At 48.8% G+C, this 21,610-nt stretch overlaps 1 protein-coding gene across 5 annotated transcripts in view; it reads left to right on the top strand.

Annotated features, from left to right (window-relative positions):
* Positions 1–3,328: 3,328 nt before the first annotated feature.
* SH3KBP1 (SH3 domain containing kinase binding protein 1) overlaps positions 3,329–21,610 on the top strand; it is a 315,045-nt gene continuing 296,763 nt past the window's right edge. The window contains exon 1 of one of the 5 annotated variants that reach the window (XM_070603477.1): positions 3,329–3,759. In XM_070603477.1, coding sequence (XP_070459578.1) covers positions 3,756–3,759 — 4 coding nt within the window. In that variant the 5' untranslated portion in view covers positions 3,329–3,755. The remainder of the gene's footprint in view (positions 3,760–21,610) is intronic. The other 4 variants (XM_070603481.1, XM_070603483.1, XM_070603480.1 and 1 more) reach the window with 4 other exon arrangements.

Below are 21,610 nucleotides of genomic sequence, written 5' to 3'. Positions count from 1 at the left end.
TTACGTAGTCATTTATCTATATCCATATGGACTTAAAGATATGAATTTTATTCTTTGGGTTAGATCACTATTTAGCTTGTTGCTTGGATTGGTCCAGCTGTGGCCTTTGAGAGCTCTCTTGGGCTGGCTCCTGTGCCCTTTTGACTTGCCCATCATTTTTATTGAGCACTTCCTTGCTTTCTGGCACCATGAGGTTTTCGCATTTCTCCATAAAGCTCATCAGAAGCGCCAGATAATGACTGTCTTTTGTAAAGCACTCTGCATGTAACTTATATTAATGTAAAGATGATATTAAAGGTTATCAAAGCAAAATATCATTCATTACATGCAAATTAGAGATGTCAAGTCCGAGTACTCAGACAGCAGGCATGACAGGCAGTAAGTGCTACACAGGCAGAGGCTCAATTGCCTTCCATTTTTATCCAAAATGTCACCACCACCAAGCAACACAGTGGGGCCTTTTAAGTCATGTGATATGTGAAGTGCAACAGCTCAGCTACTTTCTGTTCCCAGAACACATTATCCATTCTGGGAGAAATGGGAATTCAGTGGGACAGAGATGTGGTATCGAATACAACTGTATTTCTCTAGCAATATTCATGAGATGAATTCACATAATTTGAAATATTGCGCCAACTATTCTGTTAAAACACACTCTCGTAAGAGGGAGGTGGGATGAGGAATTATACATCTATTCTTGTCAGCAGCTGGATTTGAATCTTGATATTAACTTCCCTTGTGCTGGTCAGCAAAAGTTTGTCAAAGGAAGAATAAAAGGACAATAGGAACAATTCAGAAGAACCAAACAGTAAGTGGCAGGGGAAGAGTGTCCATTTTTGTAATTTAGAGCAACTTAAAGTGAAAAACATCTCCAGTGTTGCGTAGACTCATGAGTAGACTACCAGAATAGATAATGGGTTTGGGGAACGGAAAGTAGCTGAGCTGTCACACTGAAGTAAACTTAGTTTACTTAAGGCATTAAAATTAGAGCACAGTTCAGGAATTTTCAAAAATGTTGTCTTGCCATCAGTGTGATAAAATGACGAATTTGTCCACATAGGAAGCAAACCCAGATCAAGGAGTAGGGACATAGTACTCTGATTCAAGAAGGAAAACGTGCGTGCTAAAACAGACCAGAGCCAAACCAAGACACAAAAGTTCAGGTCATCTGTCTTCACCGTGGGAAGCAGGGAAAAAGTAAACGAAGACTGTCTTGCCCATGTAGGACAGAGAGATGAGTAAGATGGGGCAGGACATACGAGAAGCTGCTTAGTTTTTTGGGGTTTTTTGAGCCCTACAGAGTTCAGCCACCAGTTTGCTGGTTTAGGTGTATTGGCCTCTGGCAAGTCCAGGCAACGCTGGCCACGGTGGGCATAATCAACAATGTTCAAAGACTTTGGACCACTGCTCTGAGAACTCTTGGGGCAGCCAGCCAGCATTCCTCAGCACCAAGACACTAGTCCAGAAGTCCAGCTAGTTATTTCCATGTTGAAACATGCCCAGTCACTTTCAGGGGTCTGAGTCTCTTTGCGAGAGGGACAAGGTGGCCCAGTGACCCTTGACTTAGCAAAGAGAATCATCTCTGGAATTGCGCAGACTCCAGACCAGTTCTTCTGGGTGGGGTTAGGAGAAATAAAGTCCCAGTAACAGTGGGCCTTGGCAAGGCTCTGTGAGTTCCAGTGTTTGTCAACTCTAAGATCCTACCACAAGGCCTCATCACCCTGATAGCCAAGGCCTGTAATGACTGAGGCGCCATGGTGCCTGGAGCAGGTATAATTGCGTATTCATCCGTGCCTTCAACACTTCAGATTGCTAATTTCCATGTTCTTTAATCCCTTCCGTAGCAGTCTGCCACTGATGTCACTACAGTCGGCCCTCGGTATCCGCGGGTTCTGCATCCGCCAATGCGGAGGGCCACTACTGGACTTGAGCATCCGTGGATTTTCATATCCCGGGGGAGTCTGGGAACCAATCCCCCGCGGATACCGAGGGACGACTGTACTACCTTCTCAGCAGCTGTGTGGATGGGTCTTCTGTCCCTTGTTTAGTCTTCTGTTTAGTTTGCTCTGCCGCACACAGATTTAGAAAGATGATGCTACTCATCTCTTGTTCGTAAACCCCGACTTTGAGAGTTTTTTTAAACTAATGAAATGGTTATAAGAACATCTTTCTGCAGAAACCCCAGGAAGTAACCAATTTACAAGAGTTGCCTCAATATCATAGGTGAGGTATGAAGACAGCCCTATATTGGGTAGGGGGTCAGCTTTTGTCACCTGTGGTTAGTGGACCCACTAACCCTCAGCCCTCTCCATTTTTCAGGGGCCAACGATTTAACTTCTTTATTGTCTTCTTTTCTCTCTTCCTGAACGTCTCCCATTTATTTCACTATCTCTTCCTACCACCAGATGGTGGAAAGGGAAAAGGAAATAACGGGACGGTAAATGAATGTGGTGGCTGGCAGAGTATCTATGGGGAAAGGTGTGACCCAAAAAGGAACTTGTGAGTTACCCGTGAATTCCCACGAATTCCCTGTTTTCATCTTAGCGCCCACTCAAGGGTCGGCTGCCCAGGTTTGGGGGGTCAATAGGGCACAATGATGCCTGTCGAGGAGGGAGTCAGCCCTTGCCTCAGTGGATTCCTGGGAACATCAGAGCCCGGGAACACTGCTGAGCAACCGAACCCCACTTGGCCCAGGCACGGGGGGTGTGGGGCTACAGGTCCCTGAGAGAGTAGGTGCGGGGCGATGCGCCCCACCGACCCCCGCTGCGCCCTTCTCTGTCTTCCTGCATCTCCATCCCACCACCTCCTACCTGACGAACTCGCACCTGGCCTGCCGGTCCCACGCTGCCCTGAAGGGGACACAGCATTTCTCTCCCTCCATAGGGACCCCTTCTCCTTCCTTCCCAACAGCCCCCTCTGTAAAGCGTTATTCTGGGTTGCCTCGACTCCCCGGGGTTACCTGCCATCACCCTCAGCAGGTGTGCGGCCACTCACCCTCCCATGGTCTCACCTCCCCCAGCCCATCCTCCACTTCTCGTCGCACCCTCGGGGTTGGCTACTTCCACCTCCTTCCCCATGTGCCCCTCCACTCGGACGCCCCCTCCCCCATGGACCCACGCCCCTCCTCCGGTCTCGAGGAGTCTCGCGGCATTTCCCGGGGCGTTAGCTGAGCCGCCGCGGGTTGGGGGCGGCCTCGCGGAGCTGGGTCCCTCCTCAGAAGGCGGGGAGGGGGGCGCCGGAGCCCCGCAGCCGCAGGGACGCCCCGGGTACCAGCCCCGCCCCTCGCAGGCCCCGCCCCTCGCAGGCCCCGCCCCCGCCCTGGCGGCCGCGCGTCCCCGGCAGGCGGAGCCGCAGGAGCATCGCGGCGGTGGCGGCGAGGAGGGGGGAGAGCGGGCGGCGCGGCCGTGGCTGCCTGGCGCTGGGCTGGGCGGCGCTTTTTTTTTTTTTCGCAATTTCCACTCGCGGGGAGCAGGAAACCCGGCGCAGCCGGGCGCAGCGGGCCGCGATGCAGCAGCAGCAGCAGGAGTCGCCCCGGGGCAGCAGCGGCAGCAGCAGCAGAGGCAGCAGCGGGCGGCGCTGAGCCGCCGCGGCCGCCGCTACTGAGGAGGAAGCCGGCCCAGCCGCCGCCGCGTCCCGACCCCCGCACCCCGATCCCGGCGCCCCGACCCCCGCGGCCCGATCCCGGCGCCCCGACCCCCGCTCCCGCCTCCGCCAACTTTCACGCTGCCTCGGCGGCCCGGCCCGGCTCGACGCCAATGGGTGAGTGGGGGTCGCCCGCGCCCCGGCCCCTGGGTGCCCACCTCAGCCTGGGGGCGGCGTGCCTGTCCCAGGACCGCGGAGCCGGGGAGGGCGCCCCTGGCAGGGCCCCGGCGGGTGGCAGCGCGGTGGGCACCCTGCCTGCCTCGCGCACCCCCATTCACTCCCACTCGCGTCCGCGTCCCTGCCGAGCCCGCGCGGCGCAGACGGGAGCTCCGCGGGGGCCTGGGCGGAGGATCGCGGGGGCCGGCCGGGGCGGCTGGGCTGAGGGATGCAAGGGGGTGTGGTTGCATTTTCGGGTGGGCGGGGAGAGTTTTGTCTTGGCCGTCTTCTCGCCCCAGCGCGCCCTCCTCTGCGCTGAGGACGCGGGTACCAGGAGCTGGTGGGCTCCGGCCCTGCACCGGGCTCGCGGTACCCACCTGGCCCCGCCGCGGGGAAGCTGGAATCTCGGGGTGTCGGGGCGGCCGGGGGCCGGGTTGCCTTTGCTAGGTGCTGACGTGCTAGGGGGGCGAGAAACGCCCCAGTACCTGGCCTGGCATGCCGTCCTCGGGTCCTGAGCGCCTGACGCGCCTCCCTTGGCGCCCCTCTTACTCTGGGCCCTGACCCCCTCTCTGTCTCCTTCCTTCCTCCAGCCTGGCGAGCTCTCCGCTCCGTGATGCTCAAAGGCCACTTCCCAGATCCTCTAAGTCTGCAGGGTCGGGGGACTGGAAACGGTGATCCAGTCGTTGATTTACTGACCAAACATCAGTTCCAAGTCGGCAACTAACCGTTAGGCCCCCTGGGTCCCATCTGGTATAGACCCGGAGTATTGGAGCCACTTTACCCGGAGGACTTGGCACTTTATTGGGCAAAGGACTTGTGATTGCCTGGACTATTAAATGTTTGGCCCTTCCAGGTAATATTCTTGCTGGCGGCCAGTCTCTGTTTTTCATGCCTCTGGCAGATTATTTTTGGGTGTTTCTAGGCCAAGCATAGGAAGGCTGTAGATTATAATGTCATAATAAAGTGAGACCTTTTTGTGCTCAGGTAATAGGATCTGAGTAGGCGAGGCAGACAGTGATAGGTGAGCAGTCATAGGATGCTCATGAAGACAGATGCCTTGGAAAAGGGCAGTTTAACACAGTCAGTTGTTGATAGGCAAAGTTAAAATCCCATTTGTGGTCCTTTGCCAAAATGGTTTTCCTTTTCTAAAGTGATGGCGATCTGGTGGCCTCTCAGCTTCAATGTCACTTTTTTCTAGGTGCCCTTCTCTGATCCCCGTACCACCCCCAGTCTAAATCAGTTTCTCTGTTACTGCTTCTCTTATAGCACCTTTTCTTTTTCACAGCAGCGTTACAGATTTATTTGAATTTAACATTTATCTCCCCTACTGTAAGCTCCATGAGCATAGGGACAGCGCTGTGTTACACTCTTTTGCTCAGCAATGTTTTCTTTGGTGCCTGGCACGGAGTAGGCCATAAATAAATATTTATTGAATGAATGAATGAATGAGGCGGTATGAAAACCTCCTACTCTGTGGAAGACAAAACACTTAGCTTGCACTCTTGTTTTTCTTTGGCACCTAATACGAGGATTTAGTTCATTAACAAAAGTACATACTTTACGCATCACCCATCGCTTTGGTAACAGATTGGTTTCTCCTGAGTTAACCAAAAATGCTGTTTTGATCACCTTTTGTTTTGGTTGGGTCACCAAGAGGCTTGCACATAAAAAGAAATTGGATCCAAATGTCTTCTCCCCTGGCTGGACCGTGCTTTCTGTATCTCAGTAGGAAGAGGACTGAGTTCCATTAAAGAAGAAACAGGGGGCCGTCTGGCCCCGTGGCCGAGTGGTTAAGTCTGTGCGCTCTGCCTCGGCGGTCCAGGGTTTCGCCAGTTCGGATCCTGGGTGCTGACATGGCACCGCTCATCAAGCCATGCTGAGGCGGCATCCCACATAGCAGAGCCAGAAGGACCTACAACTAGAATATACAACTATGTACTGGGGGGCTTTGGGGAGAAGAAGAAGAAGAAAAAAAGAAGATTGGCAACAGATGTTAGCTCAAGTGCCAATCTTTAAAAAAAAAAAAAAAAAAAAAGAAGAAGAAACAGACCTGTTTATATCATTCAAGTCTGAACTGTTTTCATTATCCAGAACCTCCCAAGAAAATTAGAGAGTGCTTCTGCAGTTTATAGTCCTTTCAAGCTTAATCTTTTTTACTGTAACCATTACAAAAGGGAGGGGGCGCAGAAAGGGACTTTCATTTATTTCAGGTGTTGATACTTAGAGGCGATAAGATTAAAATGAATACTGTCATTTAATTCATTAAAATGTTTATAGTGGGATTTAAGATGCTCATAGTAGTTTGTGGCTGAAGATCGCCTGCTCTTTTCCAAAGCACCTGCACTAGTGTATTTGTGATGAAGTACAGGTATTTAACGATTGGTTCTGTGTGTCTTCCCATGGAGCCGCCTAACACTGCTGTTTCTGAAGCGGGTGTGTGTGTACACACAGGCACGCCCCCTTCCCCAATCCCCCAAGGCCCTTTGGTTTTCAGAAGATTCGTCCAGTTTATCAATTTGATCTGCTTGCATTCTTACCTGGCCTCATAATGATTTTTCTGTTGATGGATAACACAATAAAACTGTATTATATGGTCTTTGATCTGAAAAATAACTGAAAGGCATCAAATCCCTAACTCTGAAATGGAGCCAGCTCGTTGTGAAATGGCCTCTTACAAAAGCCCACTCAGAATGTGCCCTCTGAGCTCGCAGGGAGAGGCCTGCAGTGCCACATACAGGGAAGGCCTCTTATCATTACAATGGCACAAATGTTATTAGGACCCAAATCTGTGAGTAGTGAAGGATTCACAAGCCTGGCAAATGATTTCCGTTTAAAGAATTCTAGAGTAAGAACAAAGTTTGACTGTTTTTAGCAATGTATTGTTTTGGTGGTAGACTGCTTTATGCTAAACTAAAGCGAAAATGACTATAACGTGTTGGTCTCCACACACAGTCTGTAGTTAGAAATGGAAGACAAGACTCCACCTGTATCGTTCATGACCTTTACTTTACCCACTTCTATCTACCAGGGCCGGGGCAAGACCTTGCCTCCATCCTGGTTCACAGCCTCGGTTGTTTTTTCTCTGACCCCTTCAGTTCTTCTTGCGTTACTGACATTCTCTCATCAACTCTTGTATTTCTAATCGTTTTAAAGTAGATTGCATACAATGGTCGGTATTCATCCATTTTTCCAGCCATCCATCCAATATTTATTGACCTCCTGCTTTGTAAAGCCAGGCATTGTGCTAGGAACAGGCGGACAACACACGTAGACCTGCCAGCTTGGGTTTCTCAGTCTAGTGGAAGAGGCAGACTTGAATGCACTACTCACAAAAATACATGATTATAAGCCATAGTAGGTCTCCTGGAAGGAGAGGAGGAGTCTCACTTAGGCTGGAGAGGGGTAAGGACAATGTCTTTGAGGAGATTGTGTTTGAGCTGAAATCTGAAAGTTGAGTTGTCACCACCCTCCAGCCGCACCCCCTAGGAACATACCTGGAGTGGAACAAGCTGGTTTCTTCTTGCAGCAAGGGAGAACGCACACCCTGGGGAAGTGTGGGCATTGCAGCAAGAGGGTGTCAGGAAGGACAGCAGAGGACTGGGGCCTGTGGCAGGGGCTTTTGGGGAGCGTGTAAGGCAGCTGGGCGTTGTTCTGGACTGGATGCTGTCAGAAAGCGGGGGTAACTCGATGGTTGGGCGTCTCAATAAATCTTATGGAGAAGCAGGGAAGACCAGACAAAGGCTGTGATTGGTAAAGAAGCAGCAGTCACTAATCTCAGCCAGGACTGGGGGGTGTTTGGTGACATTTGTGGTTTGGACAAGGTTCGTGTATTCTCTGAGTTCAGACATGATTACGGAGCGGTCTTTGTCTTGTGCCATCCTGGTCACAGAATGGCCTTATCTGATGTTGGTGTTCTGGGGAATTGTCTGTGTTCAGCAGGAGATTGCCTGGCCAGCTCCCAGACCAGATGGCAGGGGCTGGTCCTCTTTCTCCGAGTTAACTAAGTGATGAGTAGGAGCAGGGAATAGGAGGTAGGGGTGTGGAGGAGAATGGCTTTGTAGGCATATTCTGTGGCTACTTCCTTAATATCGGCCAGCTCTAGTCTGGGGACTGTTGTTGAACATTAGGCAGAATGGACAACTGAAATGCTCTACCGAGGGAAGACATTCAGAATAACACAGAACAAGCTGCCAAGAACCAAGAAGTCAGGGCGGCTCTGAATGGGAAAGATGCAGGGCAGGAAAATATTAGCATCCTTTCAGTGTGAGAGAAGGAGAGTCTCTAATACTGTACAGCGGTTCTCAGAGTGTGATGTGATATGAGAGACCAGCAGCATCAGCCTCCCCTGGGATCCCATAAGAGATACAAATTCTCTGGCCCCAACTCTGACTTACGGAATCAGGAACTCTGGGGGTGGAGCCCAGCAATCCGTGTATTAATGAGCCCGCCAGGTGGTTCTGACGCATGGTCCAGGTCAAGTGTAGAACCTCCTTGCCTTGCAGATGAGAATGTGAGGTCCAGAGTGCGTGGGTCGTTGAAGAGTGTATGGGCACTCTGGTCATAGAATAGCATGCTACTATAAGTGACACATGAAGTGACTCCTTGGAGAAGGAGAAAAAGATGCTCTTCGTTCAGAACAAACCTCTCACGGAGTTACTAGAGCAGTACAGTGTTGATTCTTCCATGAATCCAGTCTGAACCAGATCTCCAACACCTTGCTGTTAGTGACACTAGCAGGCCCATCTCAGTGTTAGTCACTTGGACTTTTACCAGAGTATCACACAGGTCTTTCTCATCACCCTTCTTTTCCCTCCATCCTCCTTAGAAGGGACATTAGGAATATATTGTTAACATAATTAGGGTTTTTGATATTTGTTTGTGATTTTCTATACCTGGTACCTGTATTAGTTTCTAATTGCTGCTGTAACAAATTACCACACACTTGCTGCCTAAAAACATCACAGGTTTGTTATCTTAAAGTTCTAGGGATCAGAAGTCCAACATGGGTCCCACTGGGCTAAGATCAAGGTGTTGACAGGGCTGCAGGCCTTCTGGAGGCTCTAGGGGAGGATCCCTTTTCTTGCTTTTTCCACCTTTCAGAGGCTGCCCACATTCCTTGGCACATGGCCCCTTCCATCTTCCCAGCCGGCAATGGCCAGTCAAGTCTCTCTCGTATCATATCACTCTGATACTGACTCTTCAGCCTCTCTCCTCCACGTTTAAGGAGCGCAGGAACCATGTTGGTTTGGTCAGTGTGTCCCTGTGCCTGGCACATGGTAAGCCTAAATTAATATTGGTCGAGTTAACTATTACTCCTAACCTTCTAGCTAACTTCCCCCAGGTGTGTCTTAGACGCCTCAAACAGAGTGTGTTGTAAACCGAGCTCAGCATTTCTCCTCCATAATACCTGCCCAACTCCTTTAGTCCCCATTTCCTTAAGGGCATTACCACCTTTCTGGTCCTTCCATAGGTACTCTGCTGTTCGCCTTCCCTCTTCTTCCTTCCCCTCTCCCCTCTCTCAGCCCCTTCCAATGTGCAGTCAAGCCCCAAATGTTTCTGGAGTTAACCCCATGTCTCTACCCTTCTGCAGATGCCTTAGATCCTCAGTGCCTTAGCAAAGCTTTGTGAAGCTTGGCATCCACTCCGTACCCTTTTTTGATCCATGCTCCTTCAGGCCTCTGAGCCTTTCCCACATAGTTCCCTTGATGGTGTACAGATTTCGCTCTCTTCTCTGCCTTGTAGTCTCCCTGAATTAATTTCCTCTTGCTGCTGTAATGAATTACTACAAACTCAGTGGCTGAAAACAACAGAAATTTGTAATCTTACACGCCTGGAGATCGGAGGACCAAAATGGGTTTTACTGGGTCCATATCAAGGTGTTGACAGGGCTGCGTTCCTTCTGGAGGTTCTAGGGCAGGATCCATTTCTTTGCCTTTTGCAGCTTCTGGAGATGGCCTCACATTCCTTGGCTTGTGGCTGCATCACTCTAGCCTCTGCTTCTGTCCTCCTATCTCCTTGTCTCTTACCCTGACCCTCCTGCCTTCCTTTTATAAGGACTGTTGTGTTATATTGGGCCCATCTGGACAATCCAGGATACTCTCCTCGTCTCAAGATCCTTAACTTAAAAACATCTGCAAAGTCCCTTTTGCCATGGAAGGTAACATATTCACAGGTTCTGGGGATGAGGATGTGGACATCTTTGGGGGGCCCCTCCTTCATCTTTTGAGGCCTGCTCCGGAGGTTGCTGTACAGAACTTCATCTTATATGAAGTCTATTCCTCTCTGACTGGTGTCCCCAACTACACTGCCCTGGCTCATTGCCTGGCATAGGGGAAGTGCCATATGTTAATGAATGAATGAATGAGTAACCCTTCACCCAAGTATGGTTACCACTTGAAATTCTCCGAGGCTATTGGCTGCCAGCAGTGTATATGCAATTCTGTAAAATCCCCCAGGCAGAGCAAGGTGACAAGGTCTGTTTGCTGACAGTTCATGGTGGCCAGCATTGCAGTGTATGAGAAGGGCAATGCCATGCATGTCACATGGCTTCAACAAAGAAATGCCAGTTCGAGATAGAAAGTTCTTTCTGGCAGTCACTCTCAACAGGGGTGATTCTTCCTCCCAGGGGGACATTGGGCAATGTCTGGAGACACTGGGTTGTCACAGCTGGTTGGGGGAGGGCAGTCTACTGGCATCTGGTGGGCAGAGGCCAGGGACACTGCTATACATCCTACGGTGCCTGGGACAGCCCCCACGGCAGTTCTCTGACCCCGAATGTTGGGGAAGCCTGCTCTGAGTGCTCCACAGATGCTCGAAGCACTGTCCTTCCTTCATCATCAGCCACTCGGGAACATAAGGTTTTCCTCTGTGGCCTCAGCCTTTGTTTTATGAATGAACCAAGAAGTCACTGGAGAGCGGGACTCTTTGACACTCTTTCCCCATTTTGTTCTTTGAGTGGAAGGTGCCTTCACATAGCTCTTGCCTCTCTTCTGTCAATACCTGGGTTACGAAGTTGTTAAACTTATTTCTCCCGTGTTTGGCTCCCCTGATGTTTTGCCTTCCTAGTGGGATGTGCTTATATGCCAGGGGACAGGTGATGGGTCTTCTGCCACTCACACATTGGTCCCTGCAACTGAAGAGCTCGAAGGGTTCTTGGCAGTCATGGCACACACCATCAGATGATGAAACTGAGACTCAGAGAGGCAAAGTGACACCGTCCCCTAGCTGCAGAACCCAACTCCCTTTCGATATGAGAGAACTAGCACCTAATATAGATGCTCAGTAAATGTCAGGCTCCTGCATCCCCCAGTGAGGCTCTTTCTACAGGCTTTTTCCCAAGGTTTTTTTTTTTTAAGGAAGATTACCCCTGAGCTAACTGCTGCCACTCCTCTTTTTGCTGAGGAAGACTGGCCCTGAGCTAACATCCATGCCCATTTTCCCCTACTTTATTCGTGGGATGCCTACCACAGCATGTCTTGCCAAGTGGTGCCATGTCCGCACCTGGAATCTGAACTGGTGAACCCCGGGCCGCCGAAGCGGAACGTGCGCACTTAACCCCTGCACCACCGGGCCAGCCCCCAAGTAAATTGTTTTTAAACGGTTTTATTGAGATATAATTCACATATCATACAATTCACTCATCTAAAGTGTGCAATTCAATGGTTTTTGGTATATTACGTTGTTAACTTTTAAAATTATGATAAAATACATATAATGAAAGTTGCCATTTTAACCATTAAGTGCATAATTTAGTGGCATTAAGGACATCTACAATGTTGTGCAACCAGCACCACTATCTATTTTGAAAACTTTCCTCACCCCTCCCTGGTAAGTTTCTAACTTGAAGATTAGAATCCGTGTCCCCTGGCGGTCCTGGATGGCCCAACCATTTTGGAAGACACTTGCTGGAAGCCTGAGGATTCCAGTGGAAGATTCCAAAGGAATAGAGGAAAAGAGAAAGTGTCCGTTTGTTGTTTTTAAATGTTTTTGGTTGATGTTTCCTTTGGGAGGTACTTCATTTTTGCCCTGGCCTTCCAGGCACCTCCGTTGGTTACATCCCTTTCATCCTGTGGGGGAATTTTGAATTTCTTTCTCCATCCTGAAGCATTGTGAGTTAGTCGCTTGGGTAACTTCCTAGGCAATTACTCAGGTCCTTTAAGAATATTTCGATCATGGGAGCAAACGCTGCAATGTCACGCTGATGACTCGAATTCACTCATAAAGGGTGGATGCAGTTCCACGTTTCTTTGCTTAAATTCCTTCAGCAGGCACAGGTACACTGGCAGCCTGTTTGATTATGAGTGCTTGGTCTTCAACTCGATTGTTATTTTATGGATAAATATCTTACAGACAGTTCTATAGTTTTCATTAGGAGACACTTAAAGCAAAATGTGGCTCGTGGACCTTACCTCAATGATAAACTGTGCCTATGGTTACGCGCGGGAAGAAAACACACTAATAACAAAAAATCCTGTGGTATTTGTCCTCAGTGAACGGTATCAGTTGGCAAGAAAAGCCCAGTAAAGGCCTTAGCTTATTTCTTCCCAGCGGCCAGGGAAGTGGTGGGGCCACCGCAGGAGGCTGCTTTGTCCCAGAGTCGGGGGGACAGAGTGGCAAGATGAAGTGCTGTTCAATTCATGCTGCTCTTTCTTCCTCAGTATCTTGAATTCAATACTATAAATATTTAAGCTGATTAATTACTCATTTCATTCTGCCTAACAAATTTAAGTTACACACCCAAGGACAGCATGTATAAACAGTTTAAATTACCATTTCCTTAAACTTCACCTTCTTACCAGTCAGGATGCACACCTTGTGTTTTTGCCAGATTTTTCTGGACTGTTCTAGACTTGAAAGACTTGGGGCCGTGTTCTAGGTCTGGTCCTCTGGGGCTGCACCAGTTTTATCCATCACACACCCACTCCCTATGTGAAAAGTCTTTAATTAGCTTAGTGTCCTCTCTAATTATTCCAGCTAGTTCTCATTTTTGTGCCTGGAGCTAGAAGGAGGTGCTTGAATCTTGTTTGGGATGAGAACTGGGAAAGGCCTTCCTAGCTTTTCTCTCCCCTCCCCTTAGCCACCTTCTTTGTGGATCTCCATCTTCTTTGCCAGACTCTCTGGATGCTCCCTTCCCCTCGAGTGTTTTACACGCCAGTTTCTAGGTGAAGTTCAGTTGACACGAACGGCTTCATAAATGGGCTTTGCCTTTCTGCTATTTTGGTCGATTAAAAAAAAACACAAAAAATAAAAAACCTCTTCACACCTTGAACAAAATGGGACCGTTTTCACCACTGCACCAGTGATTTCTCACTGCCCCTTTGTTCTCAATAAAATATTAGATGGAGAACACAGGTGTCAACCCACACACAGTCTGTCAATGAGCTCATCCGGGAGACCTAACACGGGTTGGGCAAAGTAAGTGTTTGTTATTTGGTGGTGATTTCTCAGCTTAATTGCTACCTTTGACTATCAGGAAAGAAATGAAAAGAAAGTAATTAGCTTGGGGGGGTGGGGGGGATGGGGGTAGGGGTGTTACCAACTGAGGAAAATATTTGAAAGGGGAAGCGGTTCACAATGTTCATCTGATTGTTGGGCATAGAGACTACAGCTGCTTGCTGGAGAAATGTTTAAATTATTTTTTAAAGTTAGTTTTTAGAATAGGTTATACCTCCACATCATTCAAAATTCAAAAGGTGCGGAGTCTTCCCATCCCGGGCCTCCAGCTATCCATTGCCCCTCCCCATGGGCTGTCGATCTTTTATTTCTCGTGAATTCTTCCAGGGAGATTTATGCATAGACCAGCAGATAGGTATCTCTGTTATTTTTTTCCCTCCATTTTACCTCATGATTAATTGACGATGGGAGAACTATCTAGCTGGTGAGTTTTTCCCTGGGGACATGCATCAGAGCTCTGTGCCTGGGTCCTCCCCATCCAATTGTGACGGAGGGACGGGTGTATTTTGGAAGAGTTCCCTGGGAGATTCTGCTGTGTACTCCTGAGTCTCAACTGATCTGGATTCTTATGCTGGCAGAAACTTTGTCCTGGATCTTAACTGATCTAGACCTCGCTTCTTGTGAGTTAGGAAATGTCTTCCCACTGTCATGTTGTGTGTGTAATAAGGACTTCAAGTGAGGAAGCCAAGCGGAGCCTGCTAACCTGAAAAACCTGTCCCCTTTCTTCTCTCTGTGCAACTCATTCATGGGGCACGTGCCACAGTTCCAACCACTTGTTAAGAGGGATTTGATTTGGTCCCAGTTCCAAATTCCTGTTAGCGAAACTCTGAGCCCACTGGAGTCGGTGTCGCCTCCTAGAGATACACGAGTGGCTGCTCTGTGCCCACGTCTACGAGCGGAGGGACATGCTCAGTTCCAGTCCTGTGGATGTGTTTAAGGAGGGCCTACTTGGTGCTAGGTGTATGCTACGTGCTGGGACACAGATGACCAGAATGAAGCCCTGCCCCCAGGAACAGTGAAGGCGAGATGGGGGTGCCTAAGGGCCACTCTTGGATAAGGATGCTTGAAAGCCATAAGCCAGAGGACCTGGAAGTGCCTGTGCCCATTTTTCCTGGCTTTCTCTTGACAAAGGGGCAATTGGTGTGAGGTAGTGCCAGAGCCTTCGAGGGTGCTCCGTTCATCCTCAGAGCCCCTTTCACAATCACCGCCCCCCCCCCCCGCCCCAGGAAGGGCTCCTGGCCGCGCCAGGCACGGTTGTGCTTCAGAGTGAGTAACAGGGTTATTTTTACCCTTTGAGACCCTGCATTGTGTAACTGAACTTGCTTTCTCCTTTTGAGTTGGCAGCACTTAAAAAGTGTGGATGTGACTTCAGGGGCACATGGATGGGTTGGTGATAGCACGCAGTCGGGGCGGGGCATGGCTGTGACACTGTCTGGCTCTTTTCGGGAACCTGTGGGTTTTTAAATGGAGGAAGAGATGAAGATGTTGTGAAAAACAGCCACTGCCTGGCAAGTTAACCACTGCTGAGGCAGAGAGATGTAGGGAAAAGGGGGCAGGGGACTGTCGCTCTGAAGTCTGGCTGGCTGCCTCTCCCCAGCCTCCAGCTTTCTCTCCCCCACCCTCTCTCATCCTTCACTCCTCAACCCACACCCCTCCTGTCCTCTGCCCTTCACTCCCACCCCCCTCATCCCTACCCTCTCTCCTCCCACCTTTTCCCCCTACTCTCTCTTTGTCCCTGCACCCTCTCTCTCACCCCTGTTCCCCGAGCCCTGCCTCCCCCACCCCTCCCACACCTTCTCTTTACCCCCTACTCTTTCTCTCCCCAAACTTCCTCTTGCCCCATGCCCCCTCTCTCCCTCACTGTCCACCTACACCCCTCCTTGCACCCACCCTCTCCTGACCCTCTCTCCCTCCTGCTCTCCCCATCCCCTTCCCCTCAGCCCCTCTCTTGTCTGCCCCTTTCTCCCTGCCCCTCTTTCCTTCTTTCTCTCTCTTTCTCACCCGCTCTCACCACCCTCTCTTCCCCAGCCCTCCTCTCCTGGCCTGTGTCTGTACCTCTTCTCCTGGCCTACCCCTTCTGTACATTCCTCCTTCTCCACACTTCCTCCCTTCCACACCTCTGCCTCTTCCTCCTCCTTCTTAGTAAGCCCCTCCTCTTCCTCCTCCCTTTCCACTCCTTTTCTCTCCCCCTCTGTCCCCTAACTCTCCCCCTCTCCCCTTCAAACCCCCTCTCTCTTCGCTCCCATCCTCTCATCTCTCCCCCAGCCCCTCTTTGTCCCACTTGCTCTCTCCCTTGGACCGCGCCACGCTGCAGTTCTTTGAGTCCTCTCCCACGGTACTGCCCCATGCTTCAGGATTTTCAACTGATGTCACCACCTCCTTTGCTCAGTAAAAAGTACTATAGCTGGTGAAACTAGATGAAACTATTGTTTTTTCGGTGCAGTCTAAGGTCACGATGGCCACGTGAAGATGTGTGGTCCCCCCGGGAGGAGGAAACCTTTGGAAGTGTGCTCCCTGTGCGCACATCTGGGAAGGGCTCCTGCTGCCCCACAGGGCAGGGAGTGGGGGACACTGGGGTGACCGGCACGGGGAGGCCTTCCCCAGCCCACAGCCTCCAGTGGCCTCTTCAAGAGCCCCTCCCTGCCAGTGAGGGCCCTGGTATCTTAAAGGACCTCTTAAAGGGGCTCCCCGAGGAGAGTGTAGAGGGCGCCACCCCTGACTGAGGGGAGGGGCAGGCTCTAGGACGCCTGTGTCTGATTCTAGCTCCGATATTCTCTAACCTTAAAATATTTTCCTTGCTATAAATGTGCAGTGACTATTAGAGAGTTTGGAAAATAGGAAGCAGGAGAATTTTAACTGACCACCCATACAGTACCCCAATACAACCAGAATCAGTTTCTTGTGGCTTATATCTTTTCAGGCTTTTTACTATATACTTGTGGATATATGGGCATGTAGTGTTACCATATATATAATTGTATGTCCTGGCTTTTCCACTTAACTTCGTGGTCATCTTCAGAGCCAGTGTTTTTAGTAGCTGCATATTTGAGTTCATGAGTCTTAACTTATGCAACCATTTCCGTACCATTTGAGCACTTAGGTTGCTTCCATAATCTTGATATTATATGTAAGGATGTGATGGACATAGTTTCCCCCTTTATCCTTTAAGGAAATCAGGGTGTAGGCAGGGTGACATTTCCTATCCATTTTTGGTTTCCGTAGCCTCCCAGATGATTGGAATGGCCCATGATGATGATAATGAAGGGGAGTTCAGTCCGTGGGGATTATTATGTGTGGATTGGCAGGGTACTTGCCATCCCTGTGTTTGTTTGCAATTTTAGTTCAAGAAACTAAGTGCTCATGTGGCTTATCATTCCTTGACATCATATGTGCTTCGCATGCGTGCGTGCGTGCGTGTCTGAAAGAGACAGAGAGACAGAGACAGACAGAGAGAGGAGAGAGAAAAGAGAACTTTTTCCCCCTTTCCTCCCTCCTTTCACTTCACACCCTGACTGGCATTTAAAGGAACTTTATTTCCCAGAACCATAGGGAAAACTGAGTCCTGAAGGCCCGGGGTCCTCAGTGTGACTTCATATTAGGCTGGAATATGGGTCCAAGTCCCATGCTGACAAGGGGAATGTTGTGGCTGTAATAATCCTCCTGTGGTTTCCTAGCTTAGCATCTTTGTATCACCGTCATATACTCCCCTAAAAAAATTGTGCTTTTAGCTTCAAACGGCACCAGGTATAAGGGTGGCTAGAACCTCAGGATCCAGGCTGGAAGAACCGTCTCCAAGCCTTGCCTTCTTGATGCATCACTTTCATCGATGGGCAGAGTATCTAAAATATTCCTCCGTTAGCCACCAAGTGTTTGCCAAATGTCAGCTCAGGTACCTGGCCAAAGATTAGCTGAATATTTATGATGCTCTCTCAGGGGCAAGTTTCTGTGAAAGTTCTAAACTCATGATAGTACATGTTAGAAAGCATTGGTAGCTAACGTGCACCGTATACTTTCTTCTTTGTTACATTTTCAAACTGTGAACTTAACCAGCCTGTATTGGTAGGACAAACAAGACAGTTGACTCAATCCTGCCGTCTATCGGAGTTCAATTAAATTCTGCAAGTCTTTATTGAGTGCCTGTTAAGTGTGAGATCTGATAACCAGAGAAACTCAAAGATATCTGAAGTTCCACTTAATGACACATTGCAGTTAACTTTTGTTTCCCTAACTAGGGGAATCGTGGTGTGATCATTTCATGAACCACACGATGAAATGAGCAGTTGAACGAAAAGCTGTCAGTTTGAACACGTTCTGTTTATCCAGAAAGAAGGAAAGGTGTCAATTTGAGGAACACACATGAAGTTAGAGACAACTTTCTGACATATAACAATGTTTAGTCCATCTCTGAAACTCCCTCCTCCCTGGCGGTCTAGAGAGAAACCAGACACAGCAGTGTTTCTCAAATGAGTAATGCTGAAATTCCCTTCCCAGGGAAAATGTTTTCCAAGGACCTTTTTTGTCTTAAACTTTTAAAAATGTCTATTAGCTTTTCTTCCTTTCTTTCTTTTGCAGTAAAATATACATAACATAAAATTATCATTTTAACTATTTTTTATGGTGGTAACGTATACATAAAATAAAATTTACCATTTTAACCATTTTTAAGTGTACAGTTTGGTGGCATAAAGTACATTCACATTGTTGTGGAACCATCACCACCATTCATCTCCAGAACTTTTTCATCTTCCCCACTTGCAACTCTGTACTCCATTCCCCCTGCCCCCAGCCCCTGGGAGCCAGCATTCTACATTCTGTCTCTGTGAATCTGACTCCTGTGTGTGTCTCATGTACGGGGACTCATACAGTATTTGTCCTTTTCTGGCCGGCTCATTTCAGTTAGCATCATGTCTTCAAGGTTCATCCACGTTGTAGCTTGTGTCAGAATTTGCTTCCTTTTTAATTCCCTTAAACTTTTTATTTCTTTTAATTCCCTTAAACTTTTTAATAATAATGCTAATTAAAAATGTAGGCACTTCACTAGATATGAGCTCCTTTTGCTTTTAGATCATTTGTAAGTATAAACCTGAAATGGATTCACCAATTAGGTAGAATTTAACCCAATAAAGCTCAAATCAACACTAATAGGAAACATGCTGGTGCTTTTCAGAACTGAAGTCATTGCTGGCGATGTGACAGGGCACACGCTCGGCTTGCTGTGGGTCAGTCTTCATGTTCACTTGGTTCTCGCATCTCTTTTCTCTCCAAACCACTGTGAGAATCCTTCCGTCCTACAGTGCTCTCTGAGGCCACTTCACGAGGTGCTGTGCATTAGAAACAGTTCTGAAAGCTGATATGATGTTTGATACACACAGACTATATGTCGTGGACAGTGTCAAGCGTCATTATGAAATATATACTTGTGAGCCCATCCCTCACTATGCGCTCCAGCTTCGTCCCCTCTCCCTGCCTTCTCTAGGGAGACAACCATCATGAGTTGTTTTAAAAACCATCTTTCCCTCCTTCTTTAAGAAATAGTTTTATCATTACCATCTGTATCTCATAAAAACACATTGTCTGGTTTTGCTTGGTTTTAGTTTTGTAAGACTGGCATGCAAACTACACAGAGACTTGTGACTTGCTCGTTGCCTCTCATTTCATAGTTCATTTATTTTTCCTGTCTGGTATCCCGCTCTTTGAATGTGCCACTGTGTAGTTATCCTTTCTCCTGGTGATGGGCTTCTGCATTGCTTGCAGTTTTTTGCTGCCGTGAATGAACTTCCTGTTCCCATTCTAATAAATGTCTCTGGGTGCGCATGTGAAATACGGTTTTTAAAGGTGTATGGCAAGGAGGGGTTTTGCTGGGTTTCAAGTTGTTGGATTTCCGAAGTGGTTGTACCAGTGTATGTTCCCAGCAAATGAGTAAATGAACACACTAACAAGTGAAGAAGAGAACGTAGTCTTTTTTTTTAAAGATTGGCACCTGAGCTAACAACTGTTGCCAATCTTTTTTTTTCTGCTTTTTCTCCCCAAATCCCCCAAGTACATAGTTGTATATTTTAGTTGCGGGTCCTTCTAGTTGTGGCATGTGGGACGCCGCCTTGGCATGGCTTGATGAGTGTGCCATGTCTGCGCCCAGGATTCAAACCGGCGAAACACTGGGCCGCCGAAGGGGAGCGTGCGAACTTAACCACTCGGCCACGGGGCTGGCCCCCAAGAACGTGGTCTTGAAGGAGAGAGTGTGTGAGCTTTAGAAGAGAATGCCCAATTGGTTTTTAAAATGTGTCCTCCCAGAGTATAAACATTTGTGCTGCTCCCATTCCCCCCAACATTTGGTATCCCAGATTTGTTAGGCTGTAGGCTAAACTGCTGTCCCATAGCACAGCCATCTGTGTCCCTCGCAGGCCACCACCTGCTGACCACTGGACTGTCCAGGGTGGACCACTGGCTTCGCTCTACGAGGTCGCCAGGTTCCTTCTCTCCTGTTGCCCCTCCACAGTTCTAGGTTGCTGCCTTTGTTGGCATGCTGAGAGCTGGCTCCCCAGCACCGCGTCCGCCTTCCAGCCCACCGAGAGAGGGAAGTGAGGGTGAGCAGCTCCCGCTTTAAAGGATGTGACCTGGAAACGGCTCACATCACTCCCACCCACACCCCACGGGCAAGAACTTGGCTACAGTCTCAGCCCTAGCTGCCAGTGAGTCTGGGGGAACAGACTCCCCAGCTGAGTAGCCATGTGCCCAACACAAACTGGGGTGAGAGGGTATTAGCTTCCGATTCTTCCTGTGACAAATTACCACAAACTTAATGGCCTAAACCAACACAGAGTTGTTGTCTTTCAGTTGAGGAGGTCTGAAGTCCAAAATGAGTCAGCAAGGCTGCGTGGTCCTGGAAGCTGTATGGCAGGATCCCTTTCCCTGCCTTTTCCAGCTTCTAGAACTGCCCGCATTCCTTGGCTCCTGACCCCTTCCTCGCATCACTCTAACCTCTGCCTCTGTCATCACATCTCCATCTCTGGCCCTTCTGCCTCCCTCTTGCATCTTTTAAAGATCCTTGTGATTACACTGGGCCCTCCCAGATAATGCAGGGTAATCGCCCCATCTCAAGATCATCAACTTCATCTCGTCCGCAGAGTCCCTTTTGCCAGGTTGGGTAACATAGTCACAGCTTCTGGGAATTAGCATGTGGACATATTTGGGGGCCCCATTATTCTGTCTACCATGGAGGGAGGGAAGGGTCCTATTTTTAAAAGGAGGAAGGAGACACTGGGAGACAATTAGCAGACTCTGCTGCATCAGATAACTTCATTTTTGCCAATCTCTTGTCTGTGGATATATTTAAAAAGTATTAAATTGTCAGAGCTGGTGAACTTGCTGGAGACAGGACTTTGTTTTCTCATACTTTGTGATTCCCGGGGTTCACATGTCTAAATAATCACAAAAACAAACCACATTTTTGAGGTCTACATCCTTTCCCATGAGTGCCAATGTCCCCCATCAGTCTTCTCTTTGTTGCATTCCTTCGTGAAGGCCATTCCCAACTGCCGTTCTCCTTGTAGTTTCGTCAGGGAAGCCGGCACAGCAGCTTGCATCACTAGGGGTAGACACACGCTGTCTGCAAAGAGCCTGGCACATAGCAGGGCTCAAATGAGTTACAAATAAATAACAACAAAAAGGCCCACACTAGCAGGCTGTGTCAGAGCCCACTTGTGTGCGAAGGCCCCCCATCATACATTTTGAGCATACTGTAGGTGCACTGATCAAACTCCCTTTTCCCAGTACCTTTGGGCTCTCCAGCTTGTGTGTTCATCTGTTTTCTGAGAGTGTGTGTGTATGTGTGTGTGTGAGAGAGAGAGAGAGGCAGACAGACAGACACACACACACAGACACAGATTTTTTTGGCACGTGCTGTGGACTGAATGTTTTTGTTCCCGCAAAATTCATATGTTGAAACCCTAACCCCCAGTATAATGGTACTTGGAGGTGGGACTTTGGGAAGTGATTAGGTCATGAGGGTGGGGCCCTCATGATGGGGTTACTGCCCTTGTAAGAAGAGACAGGAGAGAGCTTGCTCCCCGCCCCCCCCCCCCCCATGAGGAAACCAGGAAGAGGGCTCTCACCAGAACCTGACCACACTCGCACCCTGATCTTGGACTTGCAGCTCCAGACCTGTGAGGAATAAATGTTTGTTGTTTAAGTCCCCCAGTCTGTGGTATTCTTCTTGTAGCAGCCCAGACTGACTAGGACAGCATGGGAGAGAAGGGGTGAGTGTGATAACTGTGCTGGCCTATATTTGTCAGTCCCTGAGTTTGTCTCTGGTGGACGACTGCAAATGTTTACAGCGATGTCGATAGATGCACAGAAGTTT

The sequence above is a fragment of the Equus przewalskii genome, chromosome X (genome assembly GCF_037783145.1).
Source record: "Equus przewalskii isolate Varuska chromosome X, EquPr2, whole genome shotgun sequence".
NCBI classification, from domain to species: Eukaryota; Metazoa; Chordata; class Mammalia; order Perissodactyla; family Equidae; genus Equus; species Equus przewalskii.
This window is presented reverse-complemented; position numbering and strand designations above follow the sequence as displayed.